The 19869-nt window shown below is 36.4% G+C and overlaps 4 protein-coding genes across 8 annotated transcripts; 2 read left to right on the forward strand and 2 right to left on the reverse strand.

The window, feature by feature from the left end:
- The first annotated feature begins 77 nt into the window (after nucleotides 1–77).
- Nucleotides 78–5403, forward strand: Mor (SWI/SNF- related protein mor). Of its 3 annotated transcripts, none has more exons than XR_013102419.1 (8): nucleotides 78–400; nucleotides 784–903; nucleotides 998–1111; nucleotides 1167–3114; nucleotides 3209–3519; nucleotides 3602–4058; nucleotides 4499–4717; nucleotides 4956–5403. XR_013102419.1 is itself a non-coding variant. In XM_076903247.1 (7 exons), exons 1-6 carry the CDS (start codon nucleotides 284–286, stop codon nucleotides 4049–4051), a joined length of 3060 nt encoding a protein of 1019 aa, XP_076759362.1. In that variant the 5' UTR covers nucleotides 79–283; the 3' UTR covers nucleotides 4052–4058; nucleotides 4956–5403. The 3 variants fall into 3 exon arrangements, 1 of the variants encoding a protein (XP_076759362.1); XR_013102420.1 differs by having other exon boundaries at nucleotides 4659–4717; nucleotides 4956–5033; XM_076903247.1 differs by lacking the exon at nucleotides 4499–4717 and having other exon boundaries at nucleotides 79–400.
- Nucleotides 4292–7493, reverse strand: LOC143428416 (uncharacterized). Its single transcript, XM_076903251.1, has 4 exons — nucleotides 6357–7493; nucleotides 5912–6245; nucleotides 4954–5159; nucleotides 4292–4715 (listed from the first exon to the last, which is right to left on the reverse strand). The coding sequence occupies exons 1-4, from the start codon at nucleotides 6875–6877 to the stop codon at nucleotides 4493–4495; spliced, it is 1284 nt and encodes a 427-aa protein (XP_076759366.1). The 5' UTR covers nucleotides 6878–7493; the 3' UTR covers nucleotides 4292–4492.
- LOC143428248 (small ribosomal subunit protein mS39) lies at nucleotides 7244–11204 on the reverse strand. The gene is given in 12 exon segments (XM_076902971.1): nucleotides 7244–7526; nucleotides 7614–7835; nucleotides 7922–8254; nucleotides 8347–8549; nucleotides 8617–8956; nucleotides 9036–9144; nucleotides 9221–9468; nucleotides 9545–9742; nucleotides 9832–9937; nucleotides 10892–10953; nucleotides 11029–11145; nucleotides 11148–11204. Coding segments are annotated over 12 exon segments (2154 nt in total). The 3' UTR covers nucleotides 7244–7367.
- Nucleotides 11205–16751: 5547 nt separating this feature from the next.
- Nucleotides 16752–19512, forward strand: Rtet (major facilitator superfamily domain-containing protein rtet). 3 transcript variants are annotated; one of them, XM_076903278.1, is made up of 9 exons: nucleotides 16752–16888; nucleotides 17230–17362; nucleotides 17778–17894; nucleotides 17970–18232; nucleotides 18306–18597; nucleotides 18701–18921; nucleotides 19004–19094; nucleotides 19177–19314; nucleotides 19380–19512. In XM_076903278.1, the coding sequence occupies exons 2-9, from the start codon at nucleotides 17347–17349 to the stop codon at nucleotides 19472–19474; spliced, it is 1233 nt and encodes a 410-aa protein (XP_076759393.1). In that variant the 5' UTR covers nucleotides 16752–16888; nucleotides 17230–17346; the 3' UTR covers nucleotides 19475–19512. The 3 variants fall into 3 exon arrangements, with proteins under 3 accessions (XP_076759393.1, XP_076759394.1, XP_076759391.1); XM_076903279.1 differs by lacking the exon at nucleotides 17778–17894 and having other exon boundaries at nucleotides 16753–16888; XM_076903276.1 differs by lacking the exons at nucleotides 16752–16888; nucleotides 17230–17362 and having other exon boundaries at nucleotides 17600–17894.
- Nucleotides 19513–19869: the final 357 nt, after the last annotated feature.

Consider the following 19869-nt stretch of genomic DNA (forward strand, 5'->3'; position numbering starts at 1 on the left):
TCACGATTAATAATAATTATCACGATTAAGGTTATAAGTACATACAAAAAACAGAAATATCTGTCTAACTGTTTTTTATAGTAAGAACTACATCGCTCACAAGTAATAGAAAAACTACTTTTATGTTAAAAAAAAGAAATGTACCAATGTAGACCGAACTATTCTCATATTCGAATAACATGGCTCTAACCAACTTCAGAGGCGTGTCATGTTTGTAATAAACGTGGCGTTCTTTCTTGTAGCGTATATCCAACAATTTTTAAGTTAATATTTTTCATAAAAGATGCTCGCGTTAGGTCCTAAAAAGGATGGTGGACCCAACACGAAATTCTTTGAATCCCAAGAAATTCTCACGCAGCTTGATGGAGTTAAACAGTGGCTGTTGAAAAACTGCAAAAAGGTACAATCAAACGCCCAGTATAGGAATCTACAATCAACTGTCTAATAATTTATATGCCGTATTAATATCTCTTAATCTTGCTTTTTTTCACCTATTCTTTTATCATTCTCATCTTCTATTACGAATATGATTCTGTTTTAAGTTAAAATAAACAATGATAAGTACTACTAATAACATACATAGTTTAATCTTTTTTTGTTTAATATATATTTTAATGTATTTAAATGTTGATTATCTACAATATACAAGTATTTTATTTTGTAAATTATACATGGAAATAAGCAAATATATGCGAAAGTATACTTCCTATAAGAATTAATATCGTAAAGTAATGTTTTAGCAGTCTAAGAAGTATCATTTTATTTTTATATTATACTTTACAGTATGTCCAAACGGATCCTCCTACCAATAAAAGCTTGTCTACTTTGATAGTACAATTGTTGCAATTTCAAGAGGACAATTTAGGAAAGAATGTTTCGAAACCACCAATGACAAGACTTCCCGTATGTATTTATTCGTCGATATAGTTAAATATCATTTTTCAGTCATTATCTTGTCATATATAGAAGCTAACTAAATAATTTTATGAATTTCTAGATGAAATGTTTCTTAGACTTTAAGCCGGGTGGTGGTTTATGTCACATTCTTGCCACAGCATATCGTTTCAAGCAAGAACAAGGATGGCGTAGATTTGATTTTCCTGTGGGAAAGGTAAGTATTGTATTATAACTTCGATGGTATATATAAACAAATGTATATTTTGTAGTCAGGATCTCGTATGGATAGAACAGTGGAAATGATAATGGCTGCTGAACGAGCATTGGTACAGAATCGATGTATGATTATACCAAGCGTATATGTAAGACCTGACGTGGACAAATCGACAGCTGCAAAAGTAAAAGAAGCAATTCGTCGGCATCAGGGTACTATCGCTGAAAACGAAGCAGATGCGACACACATAATTTACCCTCCGGTGGATCCTATGGAAGAAGAGTACGCGCGGCCTTGTATGAGGCGAGAGAGATCTGTTCTACTTCACTGGTATTATTTTCCAGACAGTTATGACTCTTGGACCACTTTAGACCTTCCTTGGGACTTTCCAGAAGGCACGATCACAAGTACAAACATGAAATCGGTATACAAAGTATCAGCTACATGGGCGTTAGATTTGGATCAATATAATGAATGGATGAACGAAGAAGATTATGAAATAGACGAGAATGGTCAAAAGAAAATACACAAGTATCGACTTTCTGTAGAAGACTTGATGGCACAACCGTCTCATCCTCCGCCGTCAGCAAAAAAACCGAAAAGAAAACGATCTCCTAGCCCATCGCCAAAACCAGGAAAACGTAAAAGCGCGAGAGCTCCATCGGGCGTTCAAAGCACCTCGTCTTCGTCGTCTCTTGCGACTCCAAAAAAATCACGCGGCGGTGGAGAAGAGGAGGATGATCTTACCCAGGGAATGGAAGATCCACCTGCTGAACCTCGAATCGTAGAAGTGGTTGCTGCTCCTACGAATCCGCCAGTAACAGGCCAGGGCAATGTTCCAACGAGTGGCACTACTTTAACGACAACAGGTAGCAAGAAACAAGATAACGAACTTCAACCACTGAAATCTGGTAACATGGCAGATTTGGATGAACCAATGGAAGGAGACAAAGGAAGTTCTCAGAGCACTCAGGATAGAGAAGAGCGGGATACGAGTAAAGAAAGAGGAGAGGGGAATAAAGGGGATGAACCGGAAGATAATGTCACTGAACAAACACATCATATCGTTGTGCCTAGTTATTCTGCTTGGTTTGATTATAATTCAATTCACACTATCGAGAAGAGAGCTTTGTCCGAATTCTTTAACGGTAAAAATAAGTCTAAAACGCCAGAGATTTATCTTGCATACAGGAATTTTATGATTGACACCTACAGATTGAATCCCACGGAATACATTACATCTACTGCTTGTAGACGTAATCTAGCAGGCGATGTGTGCGCGATCATGCGTGTACACGCGTTTCTAGAACAATGGGGACTTATCAATTATCAGGTAGACGCAGAATCGAGACCGACACCTATGGGACCTCCTCCAACATCACATTTCCACGTGTTGTCAGACACACCATCAGGTTTAGCACCGGTTAACCCGAACCCTCCAAAAACACCGCAGCCTTCAGCCGCGAAAACGTTGCTCGATTTAGAAAAGAAATCAACCGCGATAGGAACAGAGGAAAAAGTTTCGGCCAGCGCGATGGCAAACTTTGGACTAAAAATTGATCAATATTCAAGGAAACCTGCTGTTTTGAAAAACAAGCAAGCTGCGGGCGCTACTCGCGATTGGACAGAGCAGGAAACGCTTTTATTGTTAGAGGGATTGGAATTACATAAGGATGATTGGAATAAAGTTTGCGAACATGTTGGCTCGAGAACGCAAGATGAATGTATTTTGCATTTCTTACGGCTTCCAATAGAAGATCCGTATTTAGAGGAAGGAGGGCCAGAAGGTCTGGGTCCATTAGCTTATCAACCTGTACCATTTTCTAAAGCTGGCAATCCAGTTATGAGCACCGTGGCATTCCTGGCTTCGGTTGTCGATCCTAGAGTGGCAGCAAGCGCAGCCAAAGCTGCTATGGAAGAGTTCGCGGCTATTAAAGACCAAGTGCCAGCCGCTTTATTAGACCAGCACTTAAGGAACGTTCAGGCTAGTGCCAACTCTGATGGTAATTAATCGCCATTTGTTCCTTCTTTCATTACGGTGGGATACACACACACACATATAATTTTAGTATTAATTATTTAATTTCTATTATTTAGGTAAGTTTGATCCAGCTGCAGGATTGTCACAGTCAGGTATAGCAGGAACGGGACCACCTGAACCACCGGATGAGACAACAGCACCTTCGACCAGCGGTAATGTACCAGCAGCAGTAGCTACGTCTCCACACTCAGGGACAGCAGCTCCAATGGAGCCAAAGAAAGAAGAGCAGGAAAAGCCTAAAGAATCTGATGTTGATCAAACCCAATTAGATATAACGAAAAAGGAGGATGAATTAAAGGAAGCCGACGAGGATGCTAAGTCAGCGATGGATGCTGAAAATTTGGAAGCGAAAGAAAAGAAGGACAAGGTAGATTATTACGTTTGTATTGTTGCCTATGCTAAATATTATTAACGACAAATTATTTTTCTATTACTTTATAATTGTGTAGGTTGTGCGAGATGCACAGCTTCAGTCTGCAGCTGCCGCAGCGCTAGCAGCAGCCGCTGTAAAAGCGAAACACTTAGCAGCTGTGGAAGAACGTAAAATTAAGTCTCTGGTAGCGTTGCTCGTTGAGACACAAATGAAGAAATTAGAGATTAAACTACGTCATTTCGAAGAATTGGAGACCACGATGGAACGAGAACGCGAAGGCCTCGAGTATCAACGGCAACAGCTCATCACGGAAAGGCAACAGTTCCATTTAGAACAATTGAGAGCTGCAGAGTTCAGAGCTAGACAACAAGCGCATCAGCGTTTGACACAAGAACAGCAACAACAACAACAAAATCAACATACTGCCTGGCAACCTGCTGCACAGCAACAACCACAACAACAACCACCAAGCCCACAAGCAGCGGCTCAGCAGCCCCCATCCCATACACCTCCACAGCAGGCATAATTTCTTGGTGAGTTATGTATTATGTATATCCCCGTTACATTGACTGTAGGAATATTAAGCTGTGGGTTCCTTAGTATTCCCAGGGTTAAAATATTCTAGTCATTCCAGAAAAAAGTATAATCTTAGAAGCAAAAACTTTTCATTGTGACTGTAAATATTACTTTGTAATAAAAAGAATGTTTATTTTATTTGTTCATGTAGTTCAATGTAACTAGACATTTTAAAGAATTCTTTTTATGCCTGATCTTCCAACTCGTTAGCTGTCGTATAAAACGCCAAAGTTTACCGAAAGTTATAATATATATATATATATATAATTCTTTGATCGTACAAACATGTATGCATAACATTAAGCAATTACGATTAGAATTGATTTAATTATGGTAACACTGTAAGAAAAAAAATTCAAAAAATAGTGAGAAAGATTCCTTATAATTTGACCTATAGAGCATGATTATGAACGAGTTCCAAAACTAAGTCAGTCATGAGCCGCGTGCATTCGGCTCCTCCTCGCGGTGGTCCTCGTGTGATTTGCTTTTCTTTGCTCGTTTCCGATTTTTCGTACAAATCTGGAGCCTCGTCACTTTCGCATGTACTAATTGGCAAGATGTCCAATGCGAGGCCTACACCGAATCGCCCGCAACGTCGCATTTCTTCATTTAATCTGTACGTAAAGAATAATAGAATGAGAAAATTAGTAATAGAAATACTTTGAGAATAATTGTTTAACCCTCTCCGAGCTACTGAAAAGTATACTCGCCATTAAAGGAAAATCTACAAACATAAATAACAGGTTCCTGGTTAAACCTCCTTATGGAAAGTTGTAGCTCAGAAAGAGTTAAGAAAATTATCAATTACACTTTCATCTTTTTTACAAACATGTTGCACGTAATGTTACTTACAGTTCCCACATGACGGATGGATCTTTTGGTGGTTGCTTTGGATTAAGCATACGCAACGAGGACATTAGATGGGAGTGATAATGCTGAAGGAGCTGTGTCATGTGCACCCGTCTAATTTCTCCGCTTGCACAACAATACAACAAGTTTGCAAGATCAAGGGCAAGTGAACCAACCCGAGTTAGTTGAAAATCAACTAAATAGACAACCTGTAAAGTCGTAGAACTAAGTGTAATTTAAGGTTTTGATTCGATTGAACATTGTAATATTTTCGATTTCTATTCGCTGGGACTGACATAATCGATCGAAAATCCAATATCAATATTCATATTCGTATATTCGTATTACTTTTACTTCGCGAACGAAGTAGAAAACTAAGATAAATATTTTTGCACTATACTACTCGTGTCTGTTTTTTTTCTTTTTTTAATAAATTTTCATAAAACAAAGTTATATATCCGTGTATAGGAGTAGAATTTATAAAAGTTCCCGATTATACTTCGCTAACAGTAGACTGTAATTTATTTACACTAACAAATATGTACAATGCTTAAGAGTCAAACGAAACTAAATCGGTTAGTTGAATTTCGTGTAATTTTGATTAAAACAAAAAGAAGGCTAACAATTTCTCTGCAAAGTACAAGACTCTTTGTTTCAACAGCACTGAAAAATAATAATTTTACAAGACAATTGATGAGAAGAACGGAAAAATGGTAATATACTCTCCTAGTAATCTTATGAATTGATAAGTAATAAAAATTAATTAATCACATAAAATGAAGGAATCATTTCTTAATTCAGCATTGCTTTTTGACTTCTTTTTAATACAATCAAGTACGTGTACGCACATAACATATTTAATAAAATTCAATATAATCATATACGAAAATGAAATTACTTTTTTTTTTTTTTTTAGTAGTTCGTTGTACAGAAAGTAGTATCATCTATACGTAATACTTACTTCTTCATTTGATCTAACCGAATCGTCTTTAAATAAAATGTTATTAGTCCAGCAGTCGCCATGGCAAAAAACAGTTAGAGGTCCTTGTGTGGCTGCTATTTCGCTCATAGTCCGAAAGAATACATCGTCGTCCAGAAACGCACGAAGTTTTTCTATTGCTTCAACTCTCATGTGTTCCATATGAGCGGGAAGACCATCGGACACCATTCTGATGGCATTCTTAGCAGCAACATGATAATACTGGCGATACCATTCTTCGTTTTCTGTTCGAAAAAGAGCTTCTTGTATACCTTGATCGCCATTCGGATCCGACAGTCTTGCGAATTCTCCCGGCCTTATACATTCATATACATATACATATTAATATTCACGCATAAACACGGTTACAGTGGTATAAAATAATAAAAAAAGTGCAAAAGATAAATCAAAAGGCTATTCGACTTGCCTTGTTTCTCTAAGAGTCAAACTGAGCGCATGAAAACCCGCTAAAGCTTTCAACGCGCGCTTCAAATGATCAAGTTGCAACCCTTTTCTCCTATCCGCCATTTGAAAGCCTCTCTCTCGTAAATCCTCCATAGCGATAAAATCGTTCCGCGCAGCGTAAATTTTCGCGACTCCGCCAAAAACTTTTGTACCATTCACTTGCAATTTATCCAGAGCGGGCCACACGTGCGTATAGAATGCTACCTCGTTTCGGAAGAGCAGTTCGCTTTTGAAAGCCTCACGATGCTCCCTCGATCGGGGTAAAACTTTGTAAATGATCGCGCGCTCGCAATTGATCCATTCGCCGTTTTTCATTTGCTTCTGACCTTTCGCTCGAACACGATACAACATAGACGTGTAATTATCACCTCTTCCCGAGCCTGGTTCCTCGTCTAAACTAGTAATTTCCACGTCAGGTTCATCTTTCGTTATCAATTCACGCACATATTCCAATGTAAGGCGCACATCTCCTTCCTTGTCCATTACTGTGATCAGCAATGCGGATGAAAGTTGTAAATACGACAGGAGCAAGAAACGCCACGAGCAGTCTCGTGTGCCTATAAGATTTTCGAATCGATAGATATTGTAACACTCTGGCCTTTGAACGTGAAACGTGGTGAGTTACGATGTTAAGCTATGCAATGCAGGAAATAAGTATTTTAGTGACGAGTGAATAGTACCTCCCACTGCCACGGCAACTTAATTTATTAATCGTAAGTACCCTCTAGCTAGGGGGGCAAGGACATTAATACATACCAATCATGCATGTAATTTCTATGCTTTGAATGACAAACTGATTGAAATTCTTATGTGCCTGCAACGCGCATTTAATAATGAAGTAATTCCAAGTATTAACAACTTTATATAAACCTCTACATGAAATTCTCGTTTACAATTGTAAAGACAGTGAGAAAGAAAAGGTGCAACATAATTACAAATCATACAAATACTTTTTCGTTGCAATGAATACTAATTAACTTGATTTTGGTCTATCTAACGCATTTAATGTCTCCACTCCTATTAAATTGAGCAATTTATTACGATCGGTAGTTGTAAGTTCTGGGAGATTGTACAATTTGGTACTCATTTCAATGATATCGAGTCCAAAATTTGCCGCATATTCAAGAACAAGCTATAGAAAAACAAATGTAATTTAGATTTAGGCTTCTCGTTTCTAAATTCGAATACACAAAGATCTTATATGTTTAAATATACATACGAAAGCTCCCGCAGGGCATTGCTCTGAGATAAAAGTATTAAACAATTCAGTTATTTGTTGTTCAGTCATTGTTGGAATAAATGAATCCGATCTATTAACAATAAACGTTAAAACTTCGGTAGCTTCTTTTATACGCTTGTCATGTAACAACATTAACGGTATATGGGCGACTAATTCTGTTTCAACTGGATAATATGATTCTTGTGTTTGTTCGATTGCATTCTGTAAATACCAAAGTTTTTTATATTAGTCATTATACGCTGTTTGAAATATCTTATTTGATAAATATAAATATAAATACATTCAACCTTAATATTATTCCAACAGGTCCAGGCAGCATCCACAAAGATAGTTCTTAAAGGTGAATCAGGTGGTAAAACATCAATTCTCATTAAATTTATGCATGCAAGCATCGACGAAAACTTTCGTTGACAAATAACGTTCAGGTCTGACCATAATCTTGGTAAATATTCAGCAACAACTTCTGCCTTATTATATTTTAATTCATTTATAATCTTGTCGAATAGTACTTTTTGTGGCGAATACAAGTGCGGGACAATTTTTTTGTAATGATCGAAAAATTCTTTGATTGTACTTGTTGCTAACAATAACGACAGACGCGCTGAGTAATAACTGTATTCCTTTATAAAAAAGAAAGGACATGTAATTATATAAAAATGAAATAAACGTAAATCTTTTCTAATGAACAGCTTCAATTTTGTAAAAAACATACTCCTGGTGCATTTGCAAGAAAAATATGATTATTTCCCGTATGAAATAGGTCATGGATTAAGTCTCCTGATTTTCTATCGGAAAAACGATTTGCTAAATGCATAGCTTGACCAAAAAACAATTTGTCCTCCGGATCTTGAATAGTAAAATGTTGATCTTTCATCATATCTAAAATTGTTGTAAAATTTTTATGCCCATCCCTATCTGTAAAAGAATGAAATTTCGTAGAGAAAACGTTAAAAAACATAGGACATCAATTGTATATAGTCACCTTTCATCGAATACGAGAGTATAGGATAATAGTAAGTTGCTAACGAAAATGTTATATTGATCCTTTGGAATTCCGAAAATAAACATTTTATAATATCATTAGTGTCATTTTCTCTTGGTGGTGCAGTAACCGCTTTAAGTGCAGAATTCAAAGTCCTAACATTTGGTTTAACTTTCTTCGTATTCATTTCATTCAAAATAGAAAATACAAATTCCACCTTCTTCGCAGCCGATCTCTTAAAGATGTCTGGAAGTACTCTCAATACATAGTTATATGTAGTGACATTGATTGGAAGATCTTTTTCCTTGCAAATGTTATAGATTGACCAAGCTTCTTCAACCTAAAAATATTGCAAATGTATTATTCCATCAAATTGTATATACGCAAAATTGTACACACAAATACTAAAATTAATATACTCTCAAATGTCTTGCTAAACCACATATCATAGCATTATATGCTGCAGCTGCTGTTAGAGAATCTTGTTTTATTAAAAACTGATACAGTTCATCAATCTCTTGAGAATACCTAAAATATAAAACTATTGAAAATATTAAAGTATATAATGTTTTTTCTTTATTTTTGTTATTCTTTTATTACTTACTGCAGAACATATTTACTCATGGCTAGATTATACCATCGCTCAAGAATTAATTCATCGATCGATTCATTTTTATTATTAAAAAAGCACAATAATTCTAAAAGCGCTTGTTTCGCTTGGTTAGAGACATTTGTTTCTAGTAGCCTATAGATGTCAAGGGCATCAGAGACTCTATACTGAGATATGACTTGCAATAGTAGTTCCTCCGATACTTGACTTTTGTCAGTATACGTTACGGGTGGTTGGAATGCCTTAAATTAGAAAAATAATTTACATTACATGCGATATGCAATATGCATATTATAACTATGGTAAAAGTAAACATACATTAATTGGTGGATCTGAGAGATGCTTTGGAAATAAATCATTGTGTTCTTTATGAATCCACATTGCGGTTTTCTTGCCAGACTCGTACGATAATCCATAATTACGATAATTATTTGTTAGTATCGGCATCAAAAAAGGATCGTCGTGATATATGCACCTCATCCTTGAAAAATCTTTCGGTATCGTACTTTCAAGTGCCTTTTAAAAAAATAGAAATGGGTAAAGGTTAAACAACGAATAGGGGAATGAAAACAATTTCTATGTTAGAAAATTGTTAGTGTATTTACCTGTAAGATATCGGTAGGTCCACGTTTAATTCTGGTTGGTATTTGGATCTTAGAATTTGATGCTGACAAAGATGATTGTAACCTTTTTAGCTCGCACAATGATATTCTAAAAAAATAATATTCACATATTGTAGAAAATAACTAGTATACACTTTAAAAGGTATTCAAATTCTTCGTTACTTTTAATCAAATAAGATAAACATTACTAACCTATGCGAAATGCGTTTGAAGTTCATGATGGGTATATTTGAGAGACGACGATACGTATGTATTATGTTAATGTGTTTAACTGTTATTTGAAATATAGTTTAAAGTAGCAAAAAATGAGACGCGAGCATACTTTTAACCATATGATTGTATGTATCTTCTGCTCGTGCGAGCGTAACATATAGTAAATCTAACCGCTTTTGTCGTTTCTACTTGAACATCTGTTCGGTTGCCTACGCGCAGGCTTTATTTCCCTCTCTATCTACAAGAAGAGTAACATTAATTTATAGCAAGAAATTGAGTGAAAGAGATGTCATTTACTTATCGAAAATGTAGAATTTACATGATTTTTAATTCAATTCTTTGCGCTATATAAAACGCATTTTATGTGAAATGGGAGTATTAATTTCAATTATGCTGTTATATTATTGTATCGTTATGTTATTAATCGTTCGTATCTGTGACGGTTTCTATCTAAAAGTCGATGGCATTCTTAGAAACGCTCCAGATGCACCCCTACTTGCAACCCAATACTTAAACCTAAACAACCACTAGAATTCATCGTTTCAAACACTTTTCATTCGCACCTATCGCTTTATAATACTGGTTCGCATTATCGCTCAGGCTGTTTACTAATATCCACACTGTGAAACTAACAGTTTAATCGTTGACGGATGATATATTTTTACAGTAATAAATTCAATAGATACAACGCGATGTAAAATTATATGAATGCGATGATATTGTTGCGGCAGGACCTGTTAAATCTTTATTCAGTGAACGTTTGAACGCGTCGTTCGCGTCTCCAGTTTTCTAATCGAAATGTTTTCTAGTACCGAACTCCTCGTAATACACATATCTCTAGGTATGTATACATATGTATAGTAGATGAATATGGCAGCTGCACAGTCGTATCTACAAGATAGAGATTCATTTCTTTCAACGCGTTTATTGTTTAGCATATGAATGGTTGCGCGTGCGTGTGCGTACATATATAAGACGTATACACATGTGCGTATGAAAAGTGTACCCTCTTTGGCATATTACAAAGAATTGAATAAAGTTTATAAGGAAGCCAAAACCAGTCCGCGAAGAGAAGCGGTTCTCTCTGCCGTGAGAATATGCGTGCGCGCAAACGTTAAACGTGTGGTCGTATGTACGTGCATGTTCATACACTACATAGCGCTTGCATAGGGAAGAAGCCAGGTGTTTTATTTCAAAACCGTGGGACTCTTAAAAGGGGATGCTTACACCACGTCTTCTACTTGAAGGATGTGAATGAAAAATAAAATTCAACTACTTTCATTGTGCTCACTTATTCGATCGAACGTAACTTAAGCCCTCGGCCTTTTCATTTTTCTATTCCCCCTTTGTTTCGAACAATTTTCCTTTTTTTTCTCCCTTGTATCCCCTCGCAGCATAAAATAATCGAATAGCATTTCATCGCGAGCCTTTCTCCGATACACGTTTATCGTTTTCAAAATCAAATAAGGAAACAACATCGAAATCATTGATCATTTCTTTTGTTCCGTTCATCGTAGGATATAAAGGATTCGCACATTTAAGAAAGTTGTAAGTGAATGATTATTGTTAATCTTTAAAACGATATATCCCCGATATATAAATCATACTTTTGACCATGTTACGATTTAAAACAGGAAAATTTATACGTTTCACTGCAATTTTGTAATAAAAATTACCTTTCTCTATATCGTAATGTCTAAATCGTCTATATCGTAAGAATTAGTTATATTTAAAGGAGAACACATCTACGAATTATCGTTTCTTTTGAAATGCAGTTTATTGTTCCAAATTATACATCTTTTATTACAATATCATGTACATTTCAAATATTTAAAACAAACGCTCGATATGAATTGCTTAGATTAATTGTTTGTTTCGCACACACATACGCACACACACACACACACACACACGCACACGCGTATCATTTATCGAATAAATCTAAGAACCTATTTTATAAGTACGTTATAATATTAATCGTTGTACAAATATATATATTAACGTATGTATCGCTTATTTTTATGAACGAAAGAGATGTTAACAAATTTTAGAATAACGAATTGGTTGAAGAATATTTTGACCCGATACGAGGAATAGAGCAGATGATAGATCGAAAAGATCCAGCAGGCCGGGACGAGTGCAATTTGATATAACCTTGCAACAAATAATGCCCACATCCCAACCTGCCGGTATCCTCGATGAATTCGGTCAAAATAATTGGACAGCGTCTTCTAGTTTCTCCTTTGTTTCTTGCCGATGTTCGATCGTTATTCACCTGCTGCCTTTTACTATGGAATACAATGCATTCCGATAGGCCGGGACGAGTGCAATTTGATATAATTTTGCAACAAATAATGCCCACATCCCAACCTGCCGGCATCCTCAACAAATTCAATCAAAATAACTTGGAAAAAGCCTTCTCCTAGTTTCTTCTTTCCTCGTTTTTGTCCTGCCGATGTTCGATCGTCATTCGTCTTCTCTGTCATTCACGATGCAATACAATGCATTCCGATAGGCCGGGACGAGTGCAATATTGAAGATTATATCACCACGAAACATTGTCACAAATCTCGGCCTATCTTCCATGCAAGATTGATGGGTCCTCCTCTTGTGTCAAGTCAAATTATATCCGTGATGAAGACTAATTATAATAAAGAAGCTTTTACATGTAAGAGAGAAACAGTTCCGATTTACAGGAGATTACATAAATTTTATATAACCGGCGCACAAACATTTGAATCTCGGATCTAATTCGCGTGAACACGTGCATCCGAGAAGTTTCCTTTCCCGCGAACGCGAGTATCTCCACGCAATTTCTCTTCGATTTAGTCTTTGAACAGTTTGAAGTTTCCAAATCGAAGAGAATATGATACAATCGAACATACTTTGCTGTCTTTTCTTTTCTTTTTGTTTTTGTTTTTTAATCGAATTCCGATATGTCGTGTGCTAGTATTACTTTATACACGAATTCGATCCCACTACTGTTTTATAGGTACACATACCTTGGGATACCGATTAATAGTAGTTCTTATAATTTTGTTAATTAATTTTCACGCACATACCTACGACGCACATTTACCGATCTAATCTACAATTTTAAATACGATATCAAAGAAAACAAACATGCAAGAATTTATTCCGTGATTCTCACTTCCGTGATCATCACAAAAGTATTGTAACGAATGCACGTTTCGACGAAAACACGTTACCGATGTACACTCTAACCCTCAAATCAAAGCAAACAACGTTTTTGTCGATTGTTAGTATCCCACGCCACGGTATATTCTTCCTTCTCTTCCTTTCCCCTCGCCACGTTCCGATACATCTCGTCCCGGTCCGTTTTGTCGCGTCCCGATTCGTGTATTTTACCTAGCTGGAAAGTGCGATGTGTAAACACCGTAAAATCGCAGGAAATCTAGCGATTCGAATCTTTAATTCACTTGCACAACACAATCGACAAGGTAAAGAGTGTCTCGATACGTTTTATGACGCGACGATGACTATAAATGAAGATTACGGCGACAATATCGAGGCGAACTTTGAAAACTTTTGGTGGGCTTGCGCTTCGCAAAATCAAACTATCAAACGATCAACGGAAGATCGAAAAGCGCGGAAGACGCAACAACATCCCGCGTAGAGAGTTCTCGACAAACTGCTGCCTATGACCAGGTGTCTCCTCCCTTTATTCCTTTTGGGTCCCAAGTACATGAAAGCTCCCAGCTATATAGGTGCCCCTTAGGGCCAATGGTGGGGGCTTATTCTTATTTAACAGCAACGAAGCAGGAACACCAGCAACAACCAACTTTGAGACCTCCCTTTTTTTCTGGTCGTCCTGTACTCTCTCTGTCTTTCTCCGTCAACTTCTACCTTCGATTCTTTCAACTTCCTCCCCTTTTCTTCTCTTACACTCTCTGTCTCTTTCCCTTTCTCCCTTTCTTTTCTCTTCCATCTCTCCTACCCTCCTCGCCGACCATTCTCATAACCCATCTCTTTCTCCTTTTCATTCGCGTGGCTGTCCTTTCTTTCTGTATCATACTCCTTCTTCGTCTCTCTTCTTGTACCGCTTTGCGGCGCAGATCTACCGGTAAAGCCCGCCAAAATTGTATCAGCTGTCCTGAATTTTGCTCCGCCTGTCAAGTATGTGACGTATACCGCTCTTCTTGTTCTTCCACCTCTTTGTCAGGTAGGTATCCCATGGAAGAGAAAAGAGTCAGCCAAATCTTACAATGGTAAGGCTATTACAATTTATGCAGTGACACTTTTTGGATTCATTCTGGAAATATCGTTTCAAAATTATCTTCAGTTCACGCCAAAAGTTCATTACAAGTTAACAAAAATTTAATTATCATTCCACAAGACGATACCTTTTGTGCGCACACATTTGTTTTGAAAGTGAAATTTACGTTACAGTTTGGCGTTCAAAACGTTACGAATAATCGATCGCGTGATGAACGCGTGCGATTTGCAACGACTATTGGTGGTTCGTTATCCCTATTTGTTGACAGGACACTTTGTTCTGTACTATGTAGAACCTGAAACAAATATTCATAAATAGACCGTTAAGTTCTCCTGACACTAGAACAGCGATATAAATAAATGGTAAATATTTTAAGTTTTGATAAATTGTTGAAGATAGTTGTTACATATTCTTTCATGGGAAAACTGAATCACATTCACAGATTAATCAGCGCATAGATTCTATTATGCAAATGTGTCGAAATAAAGTAAAAAAGAATCCGCAAATCAAGTGGCAATACTTCTTATAGAAAATGCAGGGCGCGATTGATTTCACATTTTGAATTTGACACAGAATTGCTCGATCGAATTGTCGTCAGTTTTCGAATGAGACGTTACGTTAATGTTATTCTCATGTTGACATTGACACGCGTTGATATACGCGATAGAAGAAAGAATTGAAAACAGAGGATGATTGAGAACCACTTGTAGGAGGACAGCTGCCGCTGCGAGCGCATCTGCTGTCGGTTGCGCGGGCACGCGCGCTTACATATCCTTATTCCTACGTCGGTACTATACACTCTATATAGATGTACACGGGTCGAACGCATACGGTACTCCTCTGTTCTCCTTATTTCTACCGTGTTGTTCTATCCTTTTTTCGCTAGTTCTTTCCTTCTCCCTTTCCTTCCTTATTTTTGTCCGAACATTCGCTGTCCCCCTGCCCCTCGCTCTTCATTCTTCCCTCTTCCCCCTCCTATCTACCTATGTCCTTCGTTCATTTCAGTTGGTTTCTTTTTTCTCACCCCTCGAACTGCGACATCGCAGCATTCGAATCCCGTTTTCAATATAGCTTCCAGCAAACGCGTCTTCTCGTTGTATTGGGGGTTGACGGACCGTCATCTTCCCTTTAATACCGTCCAGAACGAGGATTTACAATCCGTGAGAGAGAGGGTCTACTCGTGTTTACGCCATATACGATGCCTGTCTGATTTCGAAAGGTCCTCGTACACCTAGTTCATAATACCTATACAGGACTTACGGGAGCAGCAGGGTTTTCTAAGGTGCGTAGCACACGATTCAGCCTGCCGCACAGCCGGTAGGTACGTGGAAGACCGCCACTGTGCGGTACCCGAAAATTTTCTTTGTTCTCATTGTTTGGAGAATTTTCACTGTACATTTACGACAGCTATGCTCCTTAGAAAATTGTCGATTTCCTTTATTGACGGATTTTTCCATCTGCTCGTCTCCGTGCCTCAGTTCCTTCCTTCTTTCTTCACTCCTTACGAACATCCCCATGGGATTTTAAGTTCAGCTCTTTTGTTCCTTTGCATACCTGCCCTTGTTGAAACGAACTAACGCGATAGCAATCGCTGCTTCGCATAGATCTTTTTCGAAATTCATCCTCGTGCTGGTCGTTGTAAAGGTCAAAGGAATGTTAACAGAAAATTTATTGTCGTTAGATTGCTGTATTTGAATCCACTGATAGCAAGCTACGCATTATTAGCTACTTGAAATCTCATACTGTTACCTGTATCAAAAAACGAATCCTTTCGATTTAGAAAAAAGGAGCTACGTTTGCAATAAACAATCGTTTTCACTGTCTTATCTTTAAACAAGGAGAAGTTTCCAAGTACATCGTCACATGCCGGAGAATGGCATCGATGTGCCGCATGTGTTTCACACCACAGGGCCCAGATGGTAAGCGTTGAATCCCTTGCTTAAATTTTAACCACGATATAACACTGCTGCTTTCCAGACCACCTGTTCTATACATAGTACGGAGCTATTCCAAAAATTTTCCCATTACACCGTGATACGACATGTGTGTTAGTAGAATCAGCGATAACAAGGAAAAAGGATACCGTATTATTGTCACGTTCGATTCGCAATTTTTAAATGTCCACGTGTTTAGTAAGTCTATGGACGCAAAAATTGTGGACAAATCTGTTTTTAACTATTTTGCGTTTGATGACCACTTTCTCATGCCACTATAAACGTGCCCGTATTTAACGTAATTAATGTAATTACTGGCGTTGATGATGCGTACTTAAAGTAGCAATTTCTATACAGGAACATAGATATATTTGTGTTACTTACATTTATTATCTGTTATGTAGCATTGCGTGTTTTGATGTTAGTGTGTATTAGGGAAAAAATTACCTGTAGATATACATACAGATACATGTGGTAAAGTGCTACGTGCTAACAAACGGTCGTTTCGAGCGACGTTACACTTTGGGACGGGTTTGAAAAGATCTTTGTGCCCGTCGAGGAAGTGAATCCGTGGTCGAATTCAAACGTGTTCGTGTATACGAATACTTTATGTCGTCTGCAACAACCGGAAGTTGAACATACATAATGTTTCTGGGTGCGCCTGTTTGTGCTATTTTTCGCTTCACTGACAAATAGAAACAATCCACTGATTAACCATGACTTAACGAATACGATATATTACAAATGGAACATGTTTTACTATTTTATTATTCACATTATTCATATATTTCACTAATATTCTTATAGTAACATCAGGGACTCAAAGGTATTTCAAACGGTTCGAAATTATCGTGATAGTTAATATCTTGAATGTTACGAGAAAGAAACATTATATGCGATAATTTTTTTCCAGAAAAATATTCTAAGTACTACCTTTTACAAATGGCTTCTTCATAACTGATTTTGCGAACATGATTCAAGCATAATCTATTTCAGATAACACACGGAAAACCCGTAACAAGGAAAAGTTTCTTCACGCTGATGTTTTGGTCCAATAATAAAACAGATTTCTTTCTTATTGATTGTACAAACCGTCGGTAAAGGATTATCGAAATGATGTTCGATGAAAGTAGGTCAAACCCTTTCACTTGTTGGAATTAGTTCTACAGAGTGCTTATGCTATGGCACAAATAGAAAGTATCACACGCTTATCGGTTAAGCCACGTTTCACGTTTTCATTATCAATTAATAGTACAAAATTGATTACCTAAAATGTCAATGCGAAATTATTTAATTACCAGTTACACAGGACCTTAACAATTGAGATGATACTCTAGAGTCTTGAGTGGTAATGGTCCATTACATTAAGTCAAAGTATTATTTCATGATTTTTATATAAAATAATTCTTTCTCTGCGGTCTGTAACTAATCAAAATTGATTATGACTAAAATAAAAGATAATACCATCCTAGTGGTATTTATTTCTTTACTTTTGGATCTCTTGGCATTTACTATGATATTACCATTGTTACCGGCTTTATTAGATTATTATAAAGAAATAGAAGACGATCAAGGCTTGTATTTTAAAATTTTGTATTACATACAAAGTGCAAGGAAATTTTTTAATGCTCCCGATAAAATAAGTACAGTGCTTTATGGAGGTTAGTCAGATTTTTCTATTTAAGTTCAGTTGTACACGAGAACATTATGATATTAATATGTCCTTTGATTCACAGGTTTTCTCGGATCTATGTATTCATTTCTGCAATTTTTGGGTTCTCCGATAATAGGAGCATTATCAGATATATATGGAAGAAAACCAATGATGATATTTTGTTTAACAGGAATTGCATTATCTTATCTGTTATGGGCACTTTCTTGTAATTTTGCTATATTTGTATTAGCAAGATTTGTCGGAGGTATTAGTAAAGGAAATATTAATTTATCAATGGCTATTATCAGTGACGTCACCTCTCCAAAAACGAGGGGAAAAGCAATGGTAAATTATGTTAAAATAAACTTATAAAAATTAATGAATTTAAAGAGGAAATGGACATCTTACATATTTTCAGGCACTTGTTGGCATAGCTTTTTCTATAGGTTTTGTAGCAGGTCCGATGATAGGTGCATTTTTTGCATGGGCTTCTACCGATAATAGACAAGGATCTTGGTACATAGTACCTGCTACATTCGCTCTTTTTTTGGCAGCAAGCGATTTGTTTTTCATTATTTGTAATTTAAAGGAATCCTTACCAGTAAAAAGCAGGACGAAAAACCTTGTATCCAGTGTATCTGGAATACTTACTTACATTAATCCTATAGATCTATTTCATTTTAATGGAGTGTCTGGTCTAAGTTTGCAAGGTGAAATTACTATAAATTAGTGTATTATAAATTCACGTAGAAATGAATAAAAAATTCATTATATAAAATATATATATATGTGTGTGTATGTATATAATTTCAGACAAAAAAAGCTTAGAAACACTGGGTTATGCATATTTCGTATATTTATTCGTGTATAGTGGCTTGGAATTTACCATTACTTTCTTAACTCATTATTTATTTGAATTTACAAGCATGCAACAAGGCTGGATGTTTTTGGGAATTGGATTGGTTATGGCAATTTTGCAAGGAAGCTGGGTAAGGACAATTCCGTCCAATGAAACAAAATCTGTTGCCGAATTGGTAAATATTTAGGAAATTTAGAAATCCAATTTTTTTTATCCCATTTTACTTTGACTGTATTATATTTCTGTAAATATTTTAGGGTTTGTGGTTGATTATTCCAGCATTTATTTGTATAGGTTTTGCAAATGATATTTTTACATTGTCTGTTGGATTACTTTTGTTTGCAATTTGTGAGTGTATTATTATACGTGCATAAAGCGTACGAAATATCTATCAAACATTTATCTTGAACAAAAATATTTTGTATTGTAGCTACAGCTATGGTTGTTACTTGTATGATGACCCTTGTAACACGTATAGGTCCTGACAATCAAAAAGGTGCAATCACGGGTGTCTTTCGTTCTCTTGGAGCACTAGCACGAGCTTGCGGACCCGTTGTAGCTTCTTCGGGTAAGGGTAAAATATAAAATCAGTTAATTGCGTGATTTACATTGAGGTAGATACTTTTATTTCAGCTTTTTGGTGTATCGGCAGCAAGGCAACATACCTCACCGGTGCCGTATGCCTTATACTTCCACCTGTTATTCTTCAAACAATAAAGTCAGTTTGATACAAAAGTATTCGTACTTACAATACAAGAGTATTATACCATGTATGAAGTATTATATATTTATATGCGAATAGTATTTTTATACATATAACAAGATTTTTTTCTATGCTATACAAACATTTAAGAAGTATTATCTATATACATTTGTTGTATTATGTCTCGAAAGTATAATATATTTTAATTATTAATACGAAACTGTATTTGAATATGTAAATTTTTCTTTATGTCTGCCGATGGTTTAGATAGCACAAAGATATTTCTTTTGGCATAAATTGGAAGAGAAAATGAGATTGAGATAATGGAATATTTTTAACAAGATAGAATGTTTCCTTGTGCTTCTTACGTTCCTGGGAAAACCATGCGCAAGCGTGGTTGGCCTTCGATCACGTGACGTA

The sequence above is a fragment of the Xylocopa sonorina genome, chromosome 10 (genome assembly GCF_050948175.1).
Source record: "Xylocopa sonorina isolate GNS202 chromosome 10, iyXylSono1_principal, whole genome shotgun sequence".
NCBI classification, from domain to species: domain Eukaryota; kingdom Metazoa; phylum Arthropoda; class Insecta; order Hymenoptera; family Apidae; genus Xylocopa; species Xylocopa sonorina.